At 41.4% G+C, this 21,988-nt stretch overlaps 1 protein-coding gene across 1 annotated transcript in view; it reads right to left on the bottom strand.

Moving 5' to 3' along the window:
- Zranb3 (zinc finger RANBP2-type containing 3) overlaps window positions 1-21,988 on the bottom strand; it is a 199,381-nt gene that overhangs the window by 88,310 nt on the left and 89,083 nt on the right. Inside the window, 2 exon segments of the mRNA XM_051147304.1 lie at window positions 17,225-17,341; window positions 19,638-19,809. Coding sequence (XP_051003261.1) covers window positions 17,225-17,341; window positions 19,638-19,809 — 289 coding nt within the window.

The raw sequence follows: 21,988 nt of genomic DNA on the forward strand, positions 1-21,988 counted from the left end.
GTGGACACTTTGGCCTGACCCAAAGCACATTCAGACCCAGGATGATTACAGGACCCACACTGCAAGGGAGCTGGGGATCACTGGCTGTGGTACTGTGACTGGACAATGGAACACTGTGACTTCACAATAGAGAACTGTTGTGTAGAATGGAGCACAGTGATGGGATTATAGAGGACTGTAACATCAAAATAGAGAATGGATTGTGATGGCACAATAGCGTATTGTGATGGGATTATAGGGTACCGTGACTAGACATGGAGCACTGAAACTTCACAATAGAGAATTGTGATGGTAAAATACAGAATTGTGATGGTACTATAGAGTGTTGTGATGGCAGAATAGAGAACTATGTGACACAATGGAGCACTGTGATGGCACAAGAGAGAACCGTGATGGCACAATAGAGCACTATGATGGGACAATAGGGGACCATGACCTCACAATAAAGAACTGTGACAGTGCACTACAGAATTGTGATGGCATAATGGAGTACTGTGAGGGAATAATTGAGTATTGTGACTGGACCAAATAGCACTGAGACATCACAACAGAGAACTGTGATGGCACAATGGAGGACAGTGATGGGACCATAGAGGACTATGACATCATAATAAAGAATTGTGATGTTACAATATAAAATTGTGATGGCACAATAGAGTATTGTGATGGGATAATAGAGTACTGTGATTGGACAATGGAACACTGTCACTTCACAACTGAGAACTGCAATGGAGCAATATGGAATTGTAATGCCACAAGAGAGTATTGTGATGGGATAATAGAGAACTTTGGAGACACATGGAGCACTGCAAAGGTACAAGAGAGAAATGTGATCTCACAATAGAGAATTGACAGCACAATATAGAATTGTGATCATATAATAGAGTATTGTGATGAGATAATGGATTTGTAGTGATTTTACAATAGAGACCTGTGATGGCATAATGGAGTATAGTGATGGGACAAAAGGGGACTGTAACATCACAATAGAGAATTGCAATGGCAAAATACAGAATTGTGATGGCACAATAGAGTACTGTGAGTGGACAGTGGAGCACTGTCACTTCACAATTGAGGACTGTGAAGGCACAATGGAGCACTGTAACAGGACAATAGGGAACTGTGACCTCAAAATAGAAACTGTGATGGCAAAATATAGAATTGTCATGGCACAATAGAGTATGGTGATGGATAATAGAGTACTGTGATTGAACAATGGAGCACTCTGATTTTGCAATACAGAACTGTGATGACACACACAAAAAAAACTATGACTGGACAATAGAGAATTGTGATAGCAAAATGGAGCACAAAGTGGGACAATTGGGGACTGATCTCACAATAGAGGACTGTGAGGGATCAATGTCGAATTCTGATGGCACAATAGATTATTCTGATAGAATAGTAGAGAAATATCGTGACACAATGGAGCACAGTGATGGGACAATAGGGTACTGTGACCTCAGAATAGAGAATTGTGATGGTGCAATATTGAATTGTGATGGCACAAGAGAGTGTTATGATCGGATAATCGAGAACTATGGTGACACAAGTGAGCATTATGACAGCACAAGAGAGAAATGTGATGGCACAATGGGGCACTGTGATGGGACAACAGGGGACCGTTACTTAACAATAGAGAACTGTGACAGCAGAATATAAAATTGTCATAGCACAATACACTATGGTGATGGGATAACAGAGTTCTGTTACTGGACAAAGGAGCACTGTGATTTCACAAGAGAGAATTGTGATGGCACAATGGAGCACTGTGATGAAACAATAGGGGGCTGTGAACTCACAATAGAAAACTGTGATGACACAATATAAAATTGTGATGGCATAATGGAGTATTGTGATTGGATAAGAGAGTACTGTGATTGGACAATGGAACATTGTGACTTCACAATAGAGTACAGTGCTGGCGCAATATAGAATGGTGATCGCACTACGAGGATTGTGATTGGATAATAAAGAACTATGGTGACACAATAAAGGACTATGATGGCACAAGAGAGATTTGTGATGGCACAATATAGCACAGTGATGCAACAATAGGGGACAGTGATCTCACAACAAAGATCTGTGAAAGCACAAGATAGCATTGTGATGGTATAACGGAGTATTGTTATGGGATAATGGAGTATTGTGACAGGACAATGAAGCTCTGTGATTTCAAAATTGAGAACAATGAAGTCACAATGGAGCACAGTGATGGGACAGTAGGGAATTTGTGATGGCATATAGAGTATTGTGATGGCATAATAGAGAACTATGTGACACAATGGAGCACTGTGATGCCACAAGAGAGAACTGTGATGGCACAACAGAGCACTGCTATGGGATAATAGGGGACAATGACCTCACAATAGAGAATTGTGGCAGCACAATACAGAATTGAGATGGCATAATAGAGTACTGTGATGGGAAAATGGAGTATGTTGACTGGATAAAGAAGTGCTGTGACTTCACAACAGAGAACTGTAGTGGCAGAATGGAGCACAATGATGGAACTTTAGAGGACGATGACATCACAATAGACAATTGTGATGGCACAATATAAAATTGTGATGGCACAGTATTCTGATGGGATAATAGAGTACTGTGATTGGACCATGGACCACTATCACTTCACAATAGAGAACTGCGATGGCGCAATATGGAAATGTGATGGCACAAGAGAATATTGTGATGGGATAATAGTGAACTTTGATGACGCAATAGAGCACTGTGAGGGCACAAGAGAGAATTGTGATAACACAATAGAGCACTGTAAAGGGAACAGGGACAGCGAATAACAGAATTGAGACGACATAATGGAGGATTGTGATGGGGAAAAAGGAGTATTGTGATTCGTTAATAGAGCACGGTGACTTCACAATAGAAAACTGTAATGGCAAAATGGAACACAGTGATGGGATTATAGGCGACTGTGACATCACAATAGAGAATTGTGATGGCACAATAGAAAATTGTGATGGCACACTAGAGTATTGTGATGGGATAATAGAGTACTGTGACTGGCTGTAATTTCACAATAGAGAATTCTGATGGCACAATAGAGCACCGTGGTGGGACAATAGGAGACCAAGACCTCACAATAGAGAACGGTGACAGCGCCATACAGAATGGAGATGACATAATGTTGTATTGTGATGGGAAAAAGGAGTATTGTGAGTCAATAATGGAGCACAGTGACTTCACAATAGAGAACTGTATTGGCACAATGGAGCACAGTGATGGGACTATAGGTGACTGTGAAATCACAATAGAGAATTGTGATGGCACAATAGAAAATTGTGATGGCACTATAGAGTATTGTGATGGCATAATAGAGTACTGTAATTGGACCATGGAGCACTGTCACATCACAATGGAGCACAGTAGGGACAGTAGGGAACTGTGACCACACAATAGAGAACTGTGATGCCAAAATACAGTATTGTGATGGCACTATAGAGTATTGTAATAGGATAATAGAGAAGTATGGGACACAATGTAGTACTTTGATGGCACAGAGAACTAGCACTGTGATGGGACAATAGAGGATCATGACCTCACAATAGATAACAGTGGCAGCACAATACTAAACTGAGATGACATGATGGAGTATTGTGATGGGATAATGGAGTATTGTGACTGGACAAAGGAGCGTGTGACTTCACAATAGAGAACTGTGATGGCATAGTAGAGTATTTTGATTGGACAATGGAGCACTGTCACTTCACAATAGAGAAATGAGATGGGGCAATATGGAATTGTAATGGCACTAGAGAGTATTGTGATGGGATAATAGAGAACTTTGGTGACACAATAGGGCACTGCGATGGCACAAGAGAGAAATGTGATGGTACCATAGAGCACTGTGGTGGGACAATAGGAGCCATGACCTTAAAATAGTGAACAGTGACAGCGCCATACAGAATGGAGATGACTTGTGGAGTATTGTGATTGGGAAAAAAAAGTGTTGTGACTAGATGAAGGAGCACTGTGACTTCAAAATAGAGAACAGTAATGGCACAATGGACCACAGTGATGGGACTATAAGAGACTATGATGTCAGGAAAGAGAATTGTGATGGCACAGTAGAGTATTGTGAGGGGATAATAGATAACATTGGTAATGCAATGGAGCACTAGGATTGCACAAGAGAGAACTGTGATGGCACAATGGAGCACTGTGGTGGGAAAATAGGAGACAATGACCTCACAATAGTGAACAGTGACAACGCCATACAGAAAAAAGATGATATAGTGGAGTATTGTGATGGGAAAAGGGAATATTGTGACTAATAAATGAGCACTGTGACTTCACAATAGAGAATTGTAATGGCACTATGGACCACAGTGATGGGACTATATGAGACTATGATGTCAGGAAAAAGAAGAGTATTGTGATGGGATAATAGGGTTCAGTGATTGGACCTGGAGCACTGTAACATACCAATAGAGAAATGGGATGGTACAATGGAGCACTGTGTGGGAAAAGAGGGAACTGTGACCTCACAATTGAGAACTGTGATGGCAAAATACAGAATTGTGATGACACTATAAAGTACTATGATGGGATAATAGGGCTCAGTGATTGGACATGTCAAAATAAAGAACTGTGATGGCACAATGGAGCACAGTGATTGGACAACAGGGGACTGTGACATCACAAATGAGAATTGTGATGTCACAGTAAAAATTGAGAAGGCACAGGAGAGAATTGTGATGGGATTATAGGGCACTGTGATTGGACAATGGAACACTGTCACTTCACAATAGTGAACTGTGATGGCACAGTATAGAATTGTGATGGCACGAGAGTATCGTGATGGGATAATAGAGAACGCTGGTGAAACAATAGAGCACTGGAATGGTACAAGAGAGAACTATGATGGCACAATAGAGCACTGTGGTGGGAAAATAGGAGACCACAACCTCACAATAGTGAACAGTGACAGCGCCATCCAGAATGGAGATGACATAATGGAGTATTGTGATGAGAAAAAAAGAGTATTGTGACTAGATAAAGGAGCACTGTGACTTCACAATAGGAGACTATGACATCAGGAAAGAGTATTGTGATTGCACAGTAGAGTGTTGTGATGGGATAATAGGGTTCAGTGACTGGACATGGAGCACTGAGACTTCACAATAGAGAACTGTGATGGCAAAATACAGAATTCTCATGGCACTACAGAGTATTGTCATGGGATAATACAGCATTATGTGACACAATGGAGAACTGTGATGGCACAAAAGAGAACTGTGATGGCACAAGAGAGCAGAGATGATGGGACAATAGGGGACCATGACTGCACAATAGAAAACTGTGACAGCTCAATACAGAATTGTAATGGGATAATGGACTATTGTGACTGGACAAAGGAGCACTGTGACTTCACAAAGAAAACTGTGATGACACATTGGAGCACAGTGATGGGATTATAGGGGACTGTGACATCATAATAGGGAATTGTGATGGCACAATGTAAACTTGAGATGGCACAATAGAGTATTGTGTTGGCATAATAGAGTACTGTGCTTGGAAGTGCGATATGGAATTGTGATGGGACAAGAGAGTACTGTGATGAGATAATAGAGAAATTTGGTGACTCCACTGAGCGCTGCAATGGCACAAGAGAGAAATGTGATGGCACAATAGAGCACTGTGTTGAGAAAAAAAGGAGACCATGACTTCACAATAGTGAACAGTGACAGCGCAATACAGAATGGAGATGACAAAATGGAGCATTATGGTGGGAAAAGGGAGTATTGTGACTCAAAAAAGGAGCACAATGACTTCAGAATAGAGAACTGTAATGGCGCAATGAATCACAGTGATGGCACTATAGGCGACTATGATTTCACAATTGAGAATTGTGATGACACAATAAAAAATTGTGATGGCACAGTAGAGTATTGTGATGGGATAAGAGAGGACTGTGATTGCACGATGGAGCACTGTCACTTCACATCAGTGAATTGCAATGGGACAACATAGAATTGTGATGGCAAAAGAGGATTGCGATAGGTAGTGACACAGTGGAGTACTGGGACTTCACAACAGAGAACTGTGATGGCACATGGAGAACACTGATGGAATTAGGGGATGATGAAATCAAAATAGAACTGTGATGGGGAAATATAGAATTGTAATGGCATTATGGAGTATTGTGATGAGATAAAAGAGAACTATGAGACACAATGGGGCACTGTGATGGCACAAGAGATAAATGTGATGGCACAATAGGGCACTATTATGGCATAATAGGGGACTATGCCCTCACAGTAGAGAACAGGGACAGTGCAATACTGAATTGAGATAGCATAATGGAGTGTTGTAAAGGGATAATAGAGTATTGTGACTGGACAAAGGAGCACTGTGATTTCACAATAGAGAACTGTGATATCACAATAGAGCACAGTGATGTCACAATAGAGTACAGTCATGGGACTATAGAGGACTGTGACATCACAAGAGAGAATTGTGATGGCACAATAGAGTATTGTCATGGGATAACAGGGTACTGTGACTGGACAATGGAGCACTGTGAATTCACAACAGAGAACTGTGATGGCAGAACGGAGCACAGTGATGGGACTACAGAGGACTGTGACATCACAATAGAGAATGGTGATGGCACAATTTAAAATTGTGATGGCACAGTAGAGTATGGTGATGGGATAATAGAGTACTGTGACTGGATATTGGACCACTCTCACTTCACAATAGAGGAGAGTGACACAGCAATACAGAATTGAGGTAGCATAATGGATTATTGTGATGAGATAATAGAGTATTGTGACTGGACAAAGGAGCACAGTGACTTCACAATAGAGAACTGTGATGGCACAATGGAGCACTGAGCTGTGACTATAGGGGACTGTGACATCATAATAGAGAATTGTGATGGCACATTGGCACAATGGAGCACTGTACTGTGACTGGACAATGGAGCACTGTAATTTCACATTAGAGAACTGTGATGGCACAATACAGCATTGTGATGGGAAAACAGGGGACCATGACCTCACAATTTAGAAGAGTGACAGTGTAATACAGAATTGAGATGACATAATGGTTTATTGTGATGGAAAAAGGAGTACTGTGACTCGATAATGGAGCACAGTGACTTCACAGTAAGAACTGTAATGGCCTACATGATGTGACTATAGGTGACTGTGACATCACAATAGAGAATTGTGCTGGCACAGTATAAAATTGTCATGCCACAATAAAGTATTGGGATGGGGTAATAGAGTTCAGTGACTGCACATGGAGCTTGTATCTTCGCAATAGAGAACTGTGATGGCACAATCAGCACAGTGATGGGACTATAGAGCACTGTGACATCACAATAGAGAATTGTGATGGCACAATATAAAATTGAGAAGGCACAATAGAGTATTGTGGTGGCACAATAGAGTATTGTGATTGGACAATGGAGCACTGTCACTTCACAATAGTGAACTGCGATGGCACAATATAGAGTTGTGATGGCACAAGAGAGTATTGTGATGGGATAATAGAGGACATTGGTGACACAGTGGAGTACAGGGATGGCACAAGAGAGAACTTTTATGGCACAATAGAGCACCATGTTGGGACAATAGGAGACCAAGACCACACAATAGTGAACAGTGACAGCGCCATACAGAATGGAGATGACATAATGGAGTATTGTGATGGGAAAAAGGAGTATTGTGAGTCGATAATGGAGCACAGTGACTTCACAATAGAGAACTGTATTGGCACAATGGAGCACAGTGATGGGACTATAGGCGACTGTGACTTCAGAATACAGAATTGTGATGGGACAACAGAAAATTGTGATGGCACAATAGAGTACTGTGATGGGATAGTAGGGTTCAGTGACGGGACATGGAGCACTAGGACATCACAATAGAGAACTGTGATGGCTCATAGGGGACAGTGACCTCACAATATAGAGAATTGTGATGGGAAAATATAGAATTGTGATGGCACTACAGAGTATTATGATGGGATAATAGAGAACTATGTGACAGAATGGAGCACTGTGATACCACAAGGGATAAATGTGATGGCACAATAGAGCACTGTGATGGGATAATAGAGCATCATGACCTCACACTAGAGAATTGTGACAAAGCAATACCAACTTGAGATGGCATAATGGATTGTTGTGATGGGATAATGGAGTATTGTGACTGGACAAAGGAGCACTGTGACTTCACAATAGAGAACTGTGATGGCACAATGGAGCACAGTGATGGGACTATAGGGGACTATGACATCACAATAGAGAATTGTGATGGCACAATATAAAAATGTGATGGCTGGGTAGACTATTGTGATGAGATAATAGGGTACTGTGACTGAAAAATGAAGCACTGTAAATTCACAATAGAGAATTCTGATGGTACAACGGAACACTGTGAAGCGACAACAGTGAACTGTGTACTCCCAAGAGAGAACTGTGATCGCATAATGGATCACAATGATGAGACTATAGGCGCCTATGACATCACAATAGAGAATTGTGATGGCACAATACAAAAATGTGATGGCATAGTAGAGTATTGTAATGCTATAATAGAATACTGTGACTGGACAATGGAGCACTGTGACTTCAGAATAGAGAACTGTGATGGCACGATGCAGCACAGTGATGGGACTACAGAGGACTGTGACATCACAATAGAGAATGGTGATGGCACAATATAAAATTGTGGTGGCAAAATAGAGTATGGTGATGGGATAATAGGGTACTGTCACTGGACAATAGACCTCTCTCACTTCACAATAGAGAACTGTGATGGTACAATGAAGCACTCTGATGGAACAATAGGGGAGCATGACCTCACAATAGAGAACAATGACAGCGCAATACAGAATTGAGATAGCATAATGGTTTATTGTGATGGGATAATGGAGTTTTGTGACTGGAGAAAGGAGCACTGTGACTTCACAATAGAGAACTGTGATGGCACAATGGAGCAGAGTGATGGGACTCCTGAGGACTGTGAGATCATAATAGAGAGTTGTGATGGCACAATAGAGTATCATGATTGCATAATAGTGTACTGTGACTGGACAATGGAGCACTGTAACTTCACAATAGAGAACTATGATGGCATAATAGAGCACTGTGATGGGCTAATAGGGGACCATGACCTCACAAAAGAGAAGAGTGACAGCGCAATACAGAATTGAGATAACATAATGGAGTATTGTGATGGGAAAAAGGAGTATTGTGAGTCAATAATGGAGCACTGAGAGTTCACAATAGAGAACTGTAATGGCACAATGGACTAAAGGTATGTGACTATAGGTGACTGTTATATCACAATAGAGAATTGTGATGGTACAGTATAAAATTGTCATGCCACAGTAAAGTATTCTGATGAGACAATAGGGTTCAGTGACTGCACTGTGATGGAACAATGGAGAACTGTGATGAGACAATGGAGCACTGTGATGGGACAACAGGGAACTTTGACCTCACAATAGAGAACTGTGATGACAAAATACAGAATTGTGATGTCACGAGAGAACTAAGTGACACAATGGAGCACTGTGATGGCACAAGCAGGTACTTTGATGGCACAATAGAGCACTGTGATGATACAATAGGGGACCATGACTTCACAATAGAAAACAGTGACAGCGCAATATAAAATTGATGGCACAATACAGTATTGTGATGACATAATAGAGTACTGTGATTGGACAATGGAGCACTGTGGCTTCACAATAGAGAACTTGTGGTGGCACAATGGAGCACAGTGATGGGATTTTGGGGGCTGTGACATCACAATAGAGAATTGTGATGGCACATTATAAAATTGTCATGGCACAATAGAGTATTATGATGGGATAATAGGGTACTGTGATTGGACAAAGGACCACTCTAACTTCACAATAGAGAACTGTGATGGGACAATACAGCACTGTGATAGGAAAATAGGGGACCATGACCTCAGAATTGAGAAGACTGACAGCGCAATACAGAATTGAGATGGCATAATGGTTTATTGTGATGGAAAAAGGAGTACTGTGACTCAATAATGGAGCACTGTGACATCACAATAGAGAACTGTAATGGCACAATGGAGCACAGTGATATGACTATAGGTGACTGTGATATCACAATAGAGAATTGTGCTGGCACAGTATAAAACTGACATGCCACACTAAAGTATTGGGATGGGGTAATAGAGTTCAGTGACTGCACATGGAGCTTGTAACTTTGCAATAGAGAACTGTGATGGCGCAATCAGCACAGTGATGGGACTATAGAGCACTGTGACATCACAATAGAGAATTGTGATGGCACAATATAAAATTGAGAAGGCACAATAGAGTATTGTGATGGCATAATAGAGTACTGTGATTGGACAATGGAGCACTGTCACTTCACAATAGTAAACTGCAATGGCCCAATCCAGAATTGTGGTGGCACAAGAGAGTATTGTGATGGGATAATGGAGAACATTGGTGACACAGTGGAGTACAGGGATGGCACAAGAGAGAACTTTTACGGCACAATAAAGCACCATGGTGAGACAATAGGAGACCAAGACCTCACAATAGAGAACAGTGACAGCGACATACAGAATGGAGATGACATAATGGAGTATTGTGATGGGAAAAGGGAGTATTGTGAGTCGATAATGGAGCACAGTGACCTCACAATAGAGAACTGTATTGGCACAATGGAGCACAGTGAAGGGGCTATAGGCGACTGTGACTTCAGAATACAGAATTGTGATGGGACAACAGAAAATCGTAATGGCACAATAGAGTACTGTGATGGGATAGTAGGGTTTAGTGACTGGACATGGAGCACTGGGGCTTCACAATAGAGAACTGTGATGCCACATGGAGCACACTGATGGGGTTATTGGGGACTGTGACCTCACAATATAGAGAACTGTGATAGGAAAATATAGAATTGTGATGGCACTACAGAGTATTGTGATGGGTTATAGAGAAGTATGTGACAGAATGGAGCACTGTGATACCACAAGGGATAAATGTGATGGCACAATAGAGCACTGTGATGGGATAATAGAGCATCATGACCTCACAATAGAGAACAGGGACAGTGCAATACCGAATTGAGAAGGCATAATGGATTGTTGTGATGGGATAATGGAGTATTGTGACTGGGCAAAGGAGCACTGTGACTTCACAATAGAGAACTGTGATGGCACAATGGAGCACAGTGATGAGACTATGGGGGACTGTGACATCACAATAAATAGTTGTGATAGCACAATATAAAATTGTGATGACACAGTAGAGTATTGTGACGGCATAATAGAGTACTGTGATTGGAAAATGGAGCACTGTCACTTCACAATAGAGAACTGTGATGGCACAATATGGAATTGTGATGGCACAAGAGAGTATTGTGATAGGATAATAGAGAACTTTGGTGACAAAATAGCGCACTGCAATGGCACAAGAGAGAAATGTGATGGCACAATAGAGGACTGTGATGGGACAATAGGGGACAATGACCTCACAAGAGAGAACAGTGACATCGCAATACAGAATTGAGATGACATAATGAAGTATTATGATGGGGAAAAGAACTATTATGACTAGATAGTGGAGCACTATGACTTCATAATAGAGAATTGTAATGGCACCATGGAGCACAGTGATGCGACTATATATCACAATGATGGCACTATATAATATTGTGATGGCACCGTAGAGTATTGTGATGGGATATTGGAGTCTGTTGACAGGACATGGAGCACTGTGACTTTACAATAGAGAACTGTGATGGCACAATGGAGCACAGTGTTGGGTCTATAGGGGACTGTGAAATCACAATAGAGAATTGTGATGCACAATATAAAATTGTGCTGGCACAATAGAGTATGGTGATGAGATAATAGGGTGTTGTGACCGGACAATGGAGCACTGTGGCTTCACAATAGAGAACTGTGATGGCACAATAGAGAATTGTGATGGCACTATAGAGTATTGTGATTGGATAAGAGAGAACTATGGTGACCCAATGGAGCACTGTGATGGCACAAGAGAGAAGTGTGATGGCACAATGGAGCACAGTGATGGGATTATATGGGACTTTGACATCACAATAGAGAATCGCGATGGCACATTAAATTGTGATGGCACAATAGAGTATTGTGATGGGATTATAAGGTACTGTGACTAGACAATGGAGCACTGTGACTTCACAATAGAGAACTGTGATGTTATAATGGAGCACTGTGATAGGAGAATCGGGACCTGTGACCTCAAAATAGAGAACTGAGATGGAAAAATACAGAATTGTGATAGCACTATAGAGCACATTGTGATGGGATAACCGAGAACTTTGGTGATACAATGCAGCACTGCGATGGCACAAGAGAGAACTGTGATGGCAAAATGCACCACTGTGATGGGACAATAGGGGACCATGAGCTCACAATAGAGAACAGTGACAGCACAATCCCGAATTGAGATGACATAATGAAATAATGTGATGGGAAAAAGGAGTATTGTGACTTGACAACGGAGCACTGTGACTTCACAATAGAGAACTGTGATGGCACAATGGAGCACAGTGATGGGACTAAAGGCAATGGTGACATCACAATAGAGAATTCTGATGGGATACTAGGGTACTGTGACTGGACAATGGAGCACAGTGACTTCACAATATAAAACTGTGATGGCACAATAGAGTATTGTGATGAGATTACAGGGTACTGTGCCTGTACGATGGAGTACTGTAACTTCACAGTAGAGAACTGTGATGGTTCAATGGAGCACTGATGGGACAACAGGGAACTGTGACTTCACAATAGAGAATGGTGACAGCACAATACAGAATTGTGATGGCACAATGGAGTACAGTGATGGGAATACAGAGGACTGTGACATCACAATAAAGAACTGTGAGGACACAATATAAAATTGTGATGGCATAATTGAGTATTGTGATAATAAATTACTGTGATTGGACAATGGAACAATGTGACATCACATTAGAGAACTGTGATGGAGCAAGTATTGTAATTGGATAACAGAGAACTATGGTGACACAATGGAGCACTGTGATGGCACAAGAGACAACTGTGATGGCACAATAGAGCACCACGATGGGACTATAGGGGACTATGACCTCACAACAGAGAACTGTGACAGCACAATACAGAACTGTGATGGCATAATAGAGCACTGTGATGTGACAATAGGGGCCTATGACCTCACTACAGATAACTGTGACAGCACAATACAGAATTGTGACGGCACAATATAAAATTGTAATGGCACAGTCTTGTGATTGGATAATAGGGTTCAGTGACTGGACATAGAGCAGTGTGACTTCACAATAGAGAACTGTGACGACACAATGGAGCACAGCGATGGGACTATAGGGGACTGTGACATTACAATATGAATTTGTGATGGCACAATATAAAATTGTGATGGCACAATAGAATACTGTGATGGAAAAATGGAGTACTGTGACTTCATAATAGAGAAGTTTGATGGCACAATGGAGCACAGGGATGGAACTGTAGGGGAGTGTGACTTCACAATATAAAATAGTGATGGCAAAAGAGTATTGTGATAGAATAATAGAGAACTTTGGTTACACAATGGAGCAGTGCGATGGCACTAGACAGAACTGTGGTGGTACAATATAGCACAATAGGGGACCAGGATCTCACAATAGAGAACAGGGACAGCTCAATGGGATTATGGGGTACTGTAAATGGACAATGGAGCACTGTAACTTCACAAAAGAGAACTGTGATGGTACAATGGAGCACTGTGATGGGACAATAGGGAACTGTGACATCACAAAAGAGAACCCTGATGGCAAAATACAGAATTGTGTTGGCATATAGAGTATTGTTATGGGATAATAGAGAACAATGTGACACAATGAAGCACTGTGATGGCACAAGTGAGAAGTGTGATGGCACAATAGAGCACTGTGATGGGATAATACGGGACGATGACCTCACAATAGAGAACTGTGACAGCGCAATACAGAATTGTAATGGCATAATGGGGTATTGTGATGGGGAAAATGGAGTATTGTGACTCCACAATGCAGCACTGTAACTTCACAATAGAGAACTGTAATGGCACTATGGAGCATTGTGATGGGACAATAGGCGACTGTGACATCATAATAGAGAACTGTGATGGCACAACATAAAATTGGGATGGCACAATAGAGTACTGTGATGGGATAAAAGAGTACTTTGATTGTAAAATGGAGCAATGTGGTGGGATAATAGGAGACTGTTACTTCACAATAGAGTACTGTAATTGGACAATAGAGCACTGTGACTTCACAACAGAGAACTGATATGGCACAATGGAGCACAATGATGGGACCATAGGGGACTGTGACCTCACAATAAACAACTGTGATGGCACAATAGAGTATTTAGATGGGATAATAGAGAACAATTGTGAGACAATGGAACACTGTGATGTCATAAGAGTGAAGTGTGATTGCACAACAGATCAGAGTGATGTGACAACAGGGGACTGTGACTTCACAATAGAGAACTGTTATGGTACAGTAGAATACTGGGATGGGACAATAGAGGACTGTGACTTCACAATGAGAACCTGAATTGTGATGGCACAATGGAGTAGTGTGATGTGATAATAGAGTATTTTGATTGGACAATGGAACAATGTGATGGGACAATGGGATACTGTTACTTCAAAATAGAGAACTGTAATGGCATAATAGAGTACTGTAATTGGACAAGAGAGCACTCTGACTTCACAATAGAGACTTGTGATGACACAATGAAACATTGTTATTGGACAGTAGAGAACTTTGATGGCACAATGAAATACTGTTATTGCACAAAGAGCACTGTGATGGCACAGCGGAGCACTGTGATGGTCCAATAGGGCACTGTGACCTCACAATAGAAAACTGTGATGGCGTAATATAGAATTGTGATGGGATAATAGGGAACCGATACAATGGAGCACTGGGATGTCATAAGAGAGAACTTTGATATCACAATGAAGCACTGTGATGGGACAATAAGGAACTGTGACTTCCCAATAGAGAACTGTGATGGCACAATATAGAATAGTGATCTTATAACCGAGAACTGTGATGGCATAATAGAGCACTGTGATTGGACAATGAAGCACTGTGACTTTACAATAGAGAACTGTGATAACACAAAGAAACACTCTGGACAATAGAGAATTGTGATGGCACAATGGAGCACTATGATAGGACAATAGGGGACTGTGACCTCACAACAGAGAATTGTGAGTGCTCAGCATTGAATTCTGATGGCACAATAGATTATCCTGATAGGATAATAGAGAACTATGGTGACACAATGGACACAGTGATGGAACAATATGGGACTGTGACTTCCTGATAAGAGAATGGTGATGGCACAATGGAGCACTGTGATGGGACAATAGGGTACTGTGACCTCAGAATAGAGAAGTGTGATGGCGCAATATGGAATTGTGATGGCACAACAGAGTACTGTGATGGGATAATACAGGAATGTGTTTGGAAAATAAAGAACAATGATGGGATAATACAGTACTTTTGTTAGACAGTGGAGCACTGTAATGGGGCAACAGGGGACTGTGACCTCACAATAGAGAATTGTGATGGGATACTTGAGAACTGTGATTGGACAATTGAGCATTTATGGCACAATATAGAACTTTAATGGACAATAGAGAACAGTTATGGAACAAATAGCACTGTTAAGGAAAAAATACACCACTGTGATGGCACAAAGAGTACTTTTATAGGAAAACAGAGACCAGTGATGGCACAATGGGGCACTGTGATGGGACTAAAGGGGACTGTGAGTGAAGGCACAATAGAGTTATGTGCTGTAATGGGTTAATAGAGAACTGTGATTGGACAATGTAGCACTGTGATGGCACAATACAGAATTGTGATCTCACAATAGACTAATGTGATTGGCCAATGGCGCACTTTTATGAAACAACAGACATTTGTGATTACACAACGAGGCATTGTGAAGTAACCGCAGAGAACAGTGATGGTGCAATGTAGCACTGCGGTGGGACAGTAGAGAAGGGGATGGCACAGAAGAGAGAATTGTGATGGGGGAACAGAGACCTATGAAGGTACAATGGAGCAGTGTGATGAGACAACAGAGAACAGTGATAATAAAATTCCTCACTGCTATGGGCAGTAGATGGCTGTGATGGCACAATGAAGCACTGTGATTAGACAACATATCACTTTCCTGATTGTTTCTTGTTTTCTTTTTCTTTTTCTTTTTCCAAGACAGAGTTACTCTGTGTAGCCTTGGCTTTCCTAGACTCGCTTTGTAAACTAGGCTGGCCTCGAACTCACAGAGATTTGCCTGCCTATGCCTCCCAAGTGCTGGGATTAAAGGCATGTGCCACCACACCCAGCTCCTGATTGTTTCATAACTGTTCTTACTGTATGTAGCTTATTATAAATAAACTAGACTTGAGGATTCTAGAAGATAAAACAACAATAACCAAAGAACTACCAAAAATAAAACCCCTAAAAATTCTTAAATGTACTCTCTTCACACAAGCCAAATTTGAGTTTGCATATCTTTAATCCCAGCACTCTGGAGGCAAAGTAGGTAGATCTCTGTGAATTCCACACCAGCCTGGTCTATACAGTGAATATTCCAGGCAAGTCAGGGCTTGATAGTGAGACTCAATGGCAAAACAAAACAAAAAACAAAAAACAAATAACCCCCCCCCAAAACAATCAATCAAAACCAAAAACAAACCAAGCAATTCTTAACATATCAAGATCGAAAGGAATCATCCTCATATTTAAAAGTACCGTCACACTTCTCAAAATTAGTTTACCCGATAGTCATATGGATGCAAGAGCTCCCAACAAATATTTAAAGTTTATGTAATGTGAATGTACCTAATTTATTAAATTCCAGAACACAAAAGAAGATGGTGCCTCAACTTCTAAAAAGCTTATTTGCAGGATTTATGTAGCGAAACCAGGCCAAAACGTTATAAAGAGAACCATCTGTACATTCCTTAAATAAGGTGTATATGTGGAACTATGTAAAGTTGTGTTTTGTATTTTTCCCACTGAAGTCTGTTTTCAATACACTTTGGTTTTTCCATAACAATTTAGAAGCAGCAGTGACATGTTGTAGTATATAAGTACTACTGTAATAATTGAAAACTTTTCATGAAGACAAATATATAACGACCTAACAAGGAATACCTTAGCCATTGCAGTCTGTTTGAACATGCTCGTTATCAACCCTAAAACTGTCTTCGTAGTGCCTGAGTCTGGAGCTCTCATTAATTTTTGCCATTCTTCAAAGCTGGCATTCAGCTCCTACGTGGGAAGGAATAACATTGTTTAAGAATACAGCACGCAGAACAGAACAATTAATCCAGCCATGAATCAGGTCCTACTTCCTCCTTCTCTGTATAGAAAGTTATAAAAAGAAAATTCCCATAGATACCATGTGTTCATTTAAAACTACAATACAGACTGGTTACATGTCTGTGCCAATGACAGAAGCCAGTGACAAGCTATGTCACACTATAAGTCAAGCAATTCGAAGCTTCCTCTTGAAAAACAATTTATAAAGTGAAAAAAAAATATGAATGCATAAGAAAGCAGGGGGGTGAAAATTTATTTTGGAATAAGATATATTACTTAATGTGTGCTGGAGCATCTTCTGGGTATATTCCAAGGAGTGGAATAGCTGGGTCTTGAGGAAGCCCTATTCCCATTTTTCTGAGATAGCACCAGATAGATTTCCAAAGTGGCTGTACTAGTTTGCATTCCCACCAGCAATGAAGGAGTGTTCCTCTCTCCCCACATCCTCGCCAGCATGTGGTAGCAGCCTTATTCATAACAGCCAGAACATGGAAACAGCCTAAGTGTCCCTCAGTAGAAGAGTGGATAAAGAAACTGTGGTACATATACACTATGGAATAGTACTCAGCTATTAAAAACAAGGAATTCCCGAAATTTGTGGATAAATGGATTGAGCTAGAAATGATCATAATGAGTGAGTTAACCCCGAAACAGAAAGAATCAAATGGTATATACTCACTTATATCTGCATACTAGCCCGAGGGGCATGTCCCATGAAAGCTTTCACTTACCAGGAAACTGGGACAGAGGGGAGGGCATCCTATTGGGACTCTAAATGAGAGACGCATGGGAGAATAGCAAAATAAAAGGATACAGAGGGTCCTAGAAACCTACAAGTAGAACAATATGATAGGCAGATTTGGGCCCAGGGGTCCCGCTCAAACTAAGGCACCAGCCAAGGACAATACAGGAGGTAAACTTTAAACCCCTACCCAGATCTAGCCAATGGTCAGAACATTCTCCACAGTGGAGTGGAGAGTGGGATATGACTTTCTCACGTACTCTGGTGCCTCACATTTGACCATGTCCCCTGGAGGGGGAGACCTGGTGGCACTCAGAGGAAGGACAGCAGGTAGCCAAGAAGAGACTTGATACCCTATGAGAATATACAGGGGGAGGTAATCCCCCTCAGGAACAGTCATAGGGGAGGGGAATAATGGGAAAATGGGGGGGGGGAGGAATGGGAGGATACAAGGGATGGGATAAACATTGAGATGTAACAAGAATAAATTAAAAAAAAAAGATATATTACTTAAACAAGCATAAGGATGAGAGAAATATTAGTTACATGAAATGTGATGTGGTCATAAATTGATTTATTTTTCTCTCAAATGCTAAAATAAGAGATAAAAAATCATTCTTATTTGAGAAATACCATAGCACCCAATGTTTACATGATACTTATTTAACTTTGAGGATTTAATAATGAAAACTTTTTGTCCAGTCAGTGACATTCTGATAGAAAAACGTTTCAGAGACTGTACAGGTACTATATGAAAATACAGATAAGGATCAGAGAAAATAAACATCTTGCATTCAGACGGGTTAAATATTACATCCTGCAGCCAGGCGTTGGTGGCGCACGCCTTTAATCCCAGCACTTGGGAGGCAGAGGCAGGTGGATCGCTGTGAGTTCAAGGCCAGCCTGGTCTACAAAGTGAGTCCGGGACAGCCAGGACTGTTACACAGAGAAACCCTGTCTCCAACAGAGCAACCTTCAAGTTATTCTATAATATAGCTATTTACACTTTTAAAAAAAACCCTCATGTTTGTAGTGCATATGTGTGTGTGTGTGTATGCGTACATGCAGTCATGTACTCTATGGCACTTGTGTGTGTGGGGTGTCAGGGACAACACAGGATGTGGGTCTACCCTCTCCCCCTGTTTGAGACAGGGTCTCCTATTGGTCACCACTATGGCCTGAAAGCTTCTGGGAGTCTCATGTCTGCTCCTGTCTCATTTCAGCAGCACTAAAATTCCTTAATACTAAATAGTTTTTTAAAGTCAGTGTTTTTTTTCTATATTCATCACAAAATTTTTTGAATCACTAAGAAATGTGGTCACATGTTTGATAATTAATACTAAAATCTTGTGCTTTCCCTGAAATGAGATAAAACCAATTGTCGTTCTACTAATGAAACCTGTTTTAAGAAAGCATGCTTTTCTGTAAAGTAAGACAGACAATCCTTAACGCCATAATTCAGAATGCCCAAAGGAAGCCTTTCGGCTAAATACAGGCACTCACCTTGACAGCTGCTGGTGGGAGGTCAAATGGAATACGCTGTCTGACTTTTGGGGGCAGCTGGCTTAAAACTTCGCTCTTTAGTCTTCTGATCATTATGTCACTCAACAATTGGTGAAGTTCACTGAGGTTTGATGCCCCTCTACAATCCCACTGACGCCTTTTACCAAAGTATCTGTTATGACAAAGAGACAAAGAGCAAAGCTAAATGTCACAGTAGGGAATCCATGTGTGCGATATGCCCTCCCTTTTAATAATAAGGAACAATGGCTCCCTTCTGTTATTTCTTAATGGAAATCTGTTTCAAAAAACTAATCTAAGAGGCTAGAAAGATGGTTGAGCGGTTAAGAGGGAACACTGCCCTTGCAGCGGCCCTAACTTTGGTCTCTAGTACTGCCAGCATTTGTAGTTCAAGTTCCAGGAGATCTGATGGTTTTGAAGGCAAACACATCCCCCTCCCCCCACCACAATTTAAAAATAAATCCTAAAAAAAAAAAAAAAAAAAAAAAAAAAAAAAAAGCTAACCTAAGGCGTCTATGTTGAAAGGCCTAAGGCAGGGGACCATGAGGCAGGCATCCTACCAACTGAATTACACCCTCGCCTGATATATTTTCATGCCACTGACGTAGTTTCCTTTAATTTTTCTATACTCTTACTTAAAGATTTGTATACATATCAAAGCAGGAAAATGCCAGGTGATGGTGGCGCATGCCTTTACTCCCAGCACTTGGGAGGAAGATCTGAGCTCCAGTCCAGCCTGGTCTACAGACCAAGTTCCAGGACAGCCTGAGATACACAGAGAAACCTGTCTTGAAAGAACAAACAACAGAAAACACTGGGGAAACACTTGCTGATGCCTGATTCTGTCGCATATTTTTCCATTCACCACACTAGGTGCCTTTTGACCACATCATGAATAAAAAGGAATCTAAGACATAGACTGCCAACATAGAAAGAAGTTGGAAGGGCTCTTTAATTTTGTTTTTAGAATGAAATGTCAGAGGTAAATGGACTCTTAAGCATACTAGCTGATCCTCAGACATGTTTTCTAGGTGTGAAACATGCTAGCTGGATGTTCAGTGATATGGCTGTACACAGACAGGCACAGATCACCAAACAGGTCTTACATGCCTCTTGCAGAGCCCCAACATCAGTGTTTCAGAAGGATGGGCGTCTAAGCAGTTACTTTTCTTTGTAGTACTATGCACTGAGCCCACACATGCTAGGCAAGTCTGTCGCCAGCCTAAAGTTGGAGCAATCTAAGATCAGAATGGCACAGTAGTGCTAGGTGTCACGAGGAGGCGTCTCTCCTCTTCCTGCAAACTGTGAGTCAAAGAAGCATGAGCAATGGTTGCTGGGCGTTTCACCTCAGCTACCATAAGCCCTATGCTGGGCATGAAGCATGGAGTACCAAAGTTATTTCTCACCGCCATCTACTGCCATTACACATCCTTTCAGCAGATGCTCAGGAGCCAGAGGTGGCACCCACTCCAGAGAACATTGGAAGCTTGGGTAGTAGGGTGGGAAGGGCCTGGGAGGAGTTAGGGGAAAGAAATCAGGTGACTATGATCAAATACACTGTATGCATATAGAAAATTCTCAAAGAACAAAACTATTCTATTAAAGAAAAGAGTTTGGGGCTAAGAGTGGTTTTGTGCCTTTAATCAATACCACCACTTAGGAAGTAGAAGCAGGGGTATCTCTGTGAATTTGAGAACAGCTCTGTCTAGGTAGGGAATTCCAGGCAAGTAAGGGTTTGAAAGGGAGACCCTGTCTTAAGTGACTTTCTAACCTCATATTTGGGAAGCAAGGGGAAGAGATGAACAGGGCCTAGAACAGCCACCACCCACGAACAACTGACTGGTTCCCACTATATTTGATAGTGATTATATATAATTTTTGTAAAGTCACTTATTTATTTATGTGGGAGGGACTATATGCCATGGTGCTTGTGTGGAGGTCAGACAGCAACGTGTGGGAGTCAGTTCTCTCATTATATGAGTTCCTAACCAACTGAGCCGTCTCATCAGGCCAAATATTCTAATTTTAAAAACAGCCCTATTGAAAGAGAATTCATACTTCCATACAACACACTCCAGATACAGAATTCAGTTGATATTTTTTTAGTATATGCATAGATTTGCAGCAGCTTAACTACCACACATTTTAGAACATTTTTATCATATCGAGAAGGAATCCCATGTCCTTCCCTGGCATACGTAAGGCCCTGGGTTCTAGCCCCTGCACCGCACACATCAGGCCCTGGGTTCTAGCCCCTGCACCGCACACATCAGGCCCTGGGTTCTAGCCCCTGCACCGCACACATCAGGCCCTGGTTCCTAGCCCCTGCACCA

Source organism: Acomys russatus, chromosome 6, assembly GCF_903995435.1.
Source record: "Acomys russatus chromosome 6, mAcoRus1.1, whole genome shotgun sequence".
Classification (NCBI taxonomy): domain Eukaryota; kingdom Metazoa; phylum Chordata; class Mammalia; order Rodentia; family Muridae; genus Acomys; species Acomys russatus.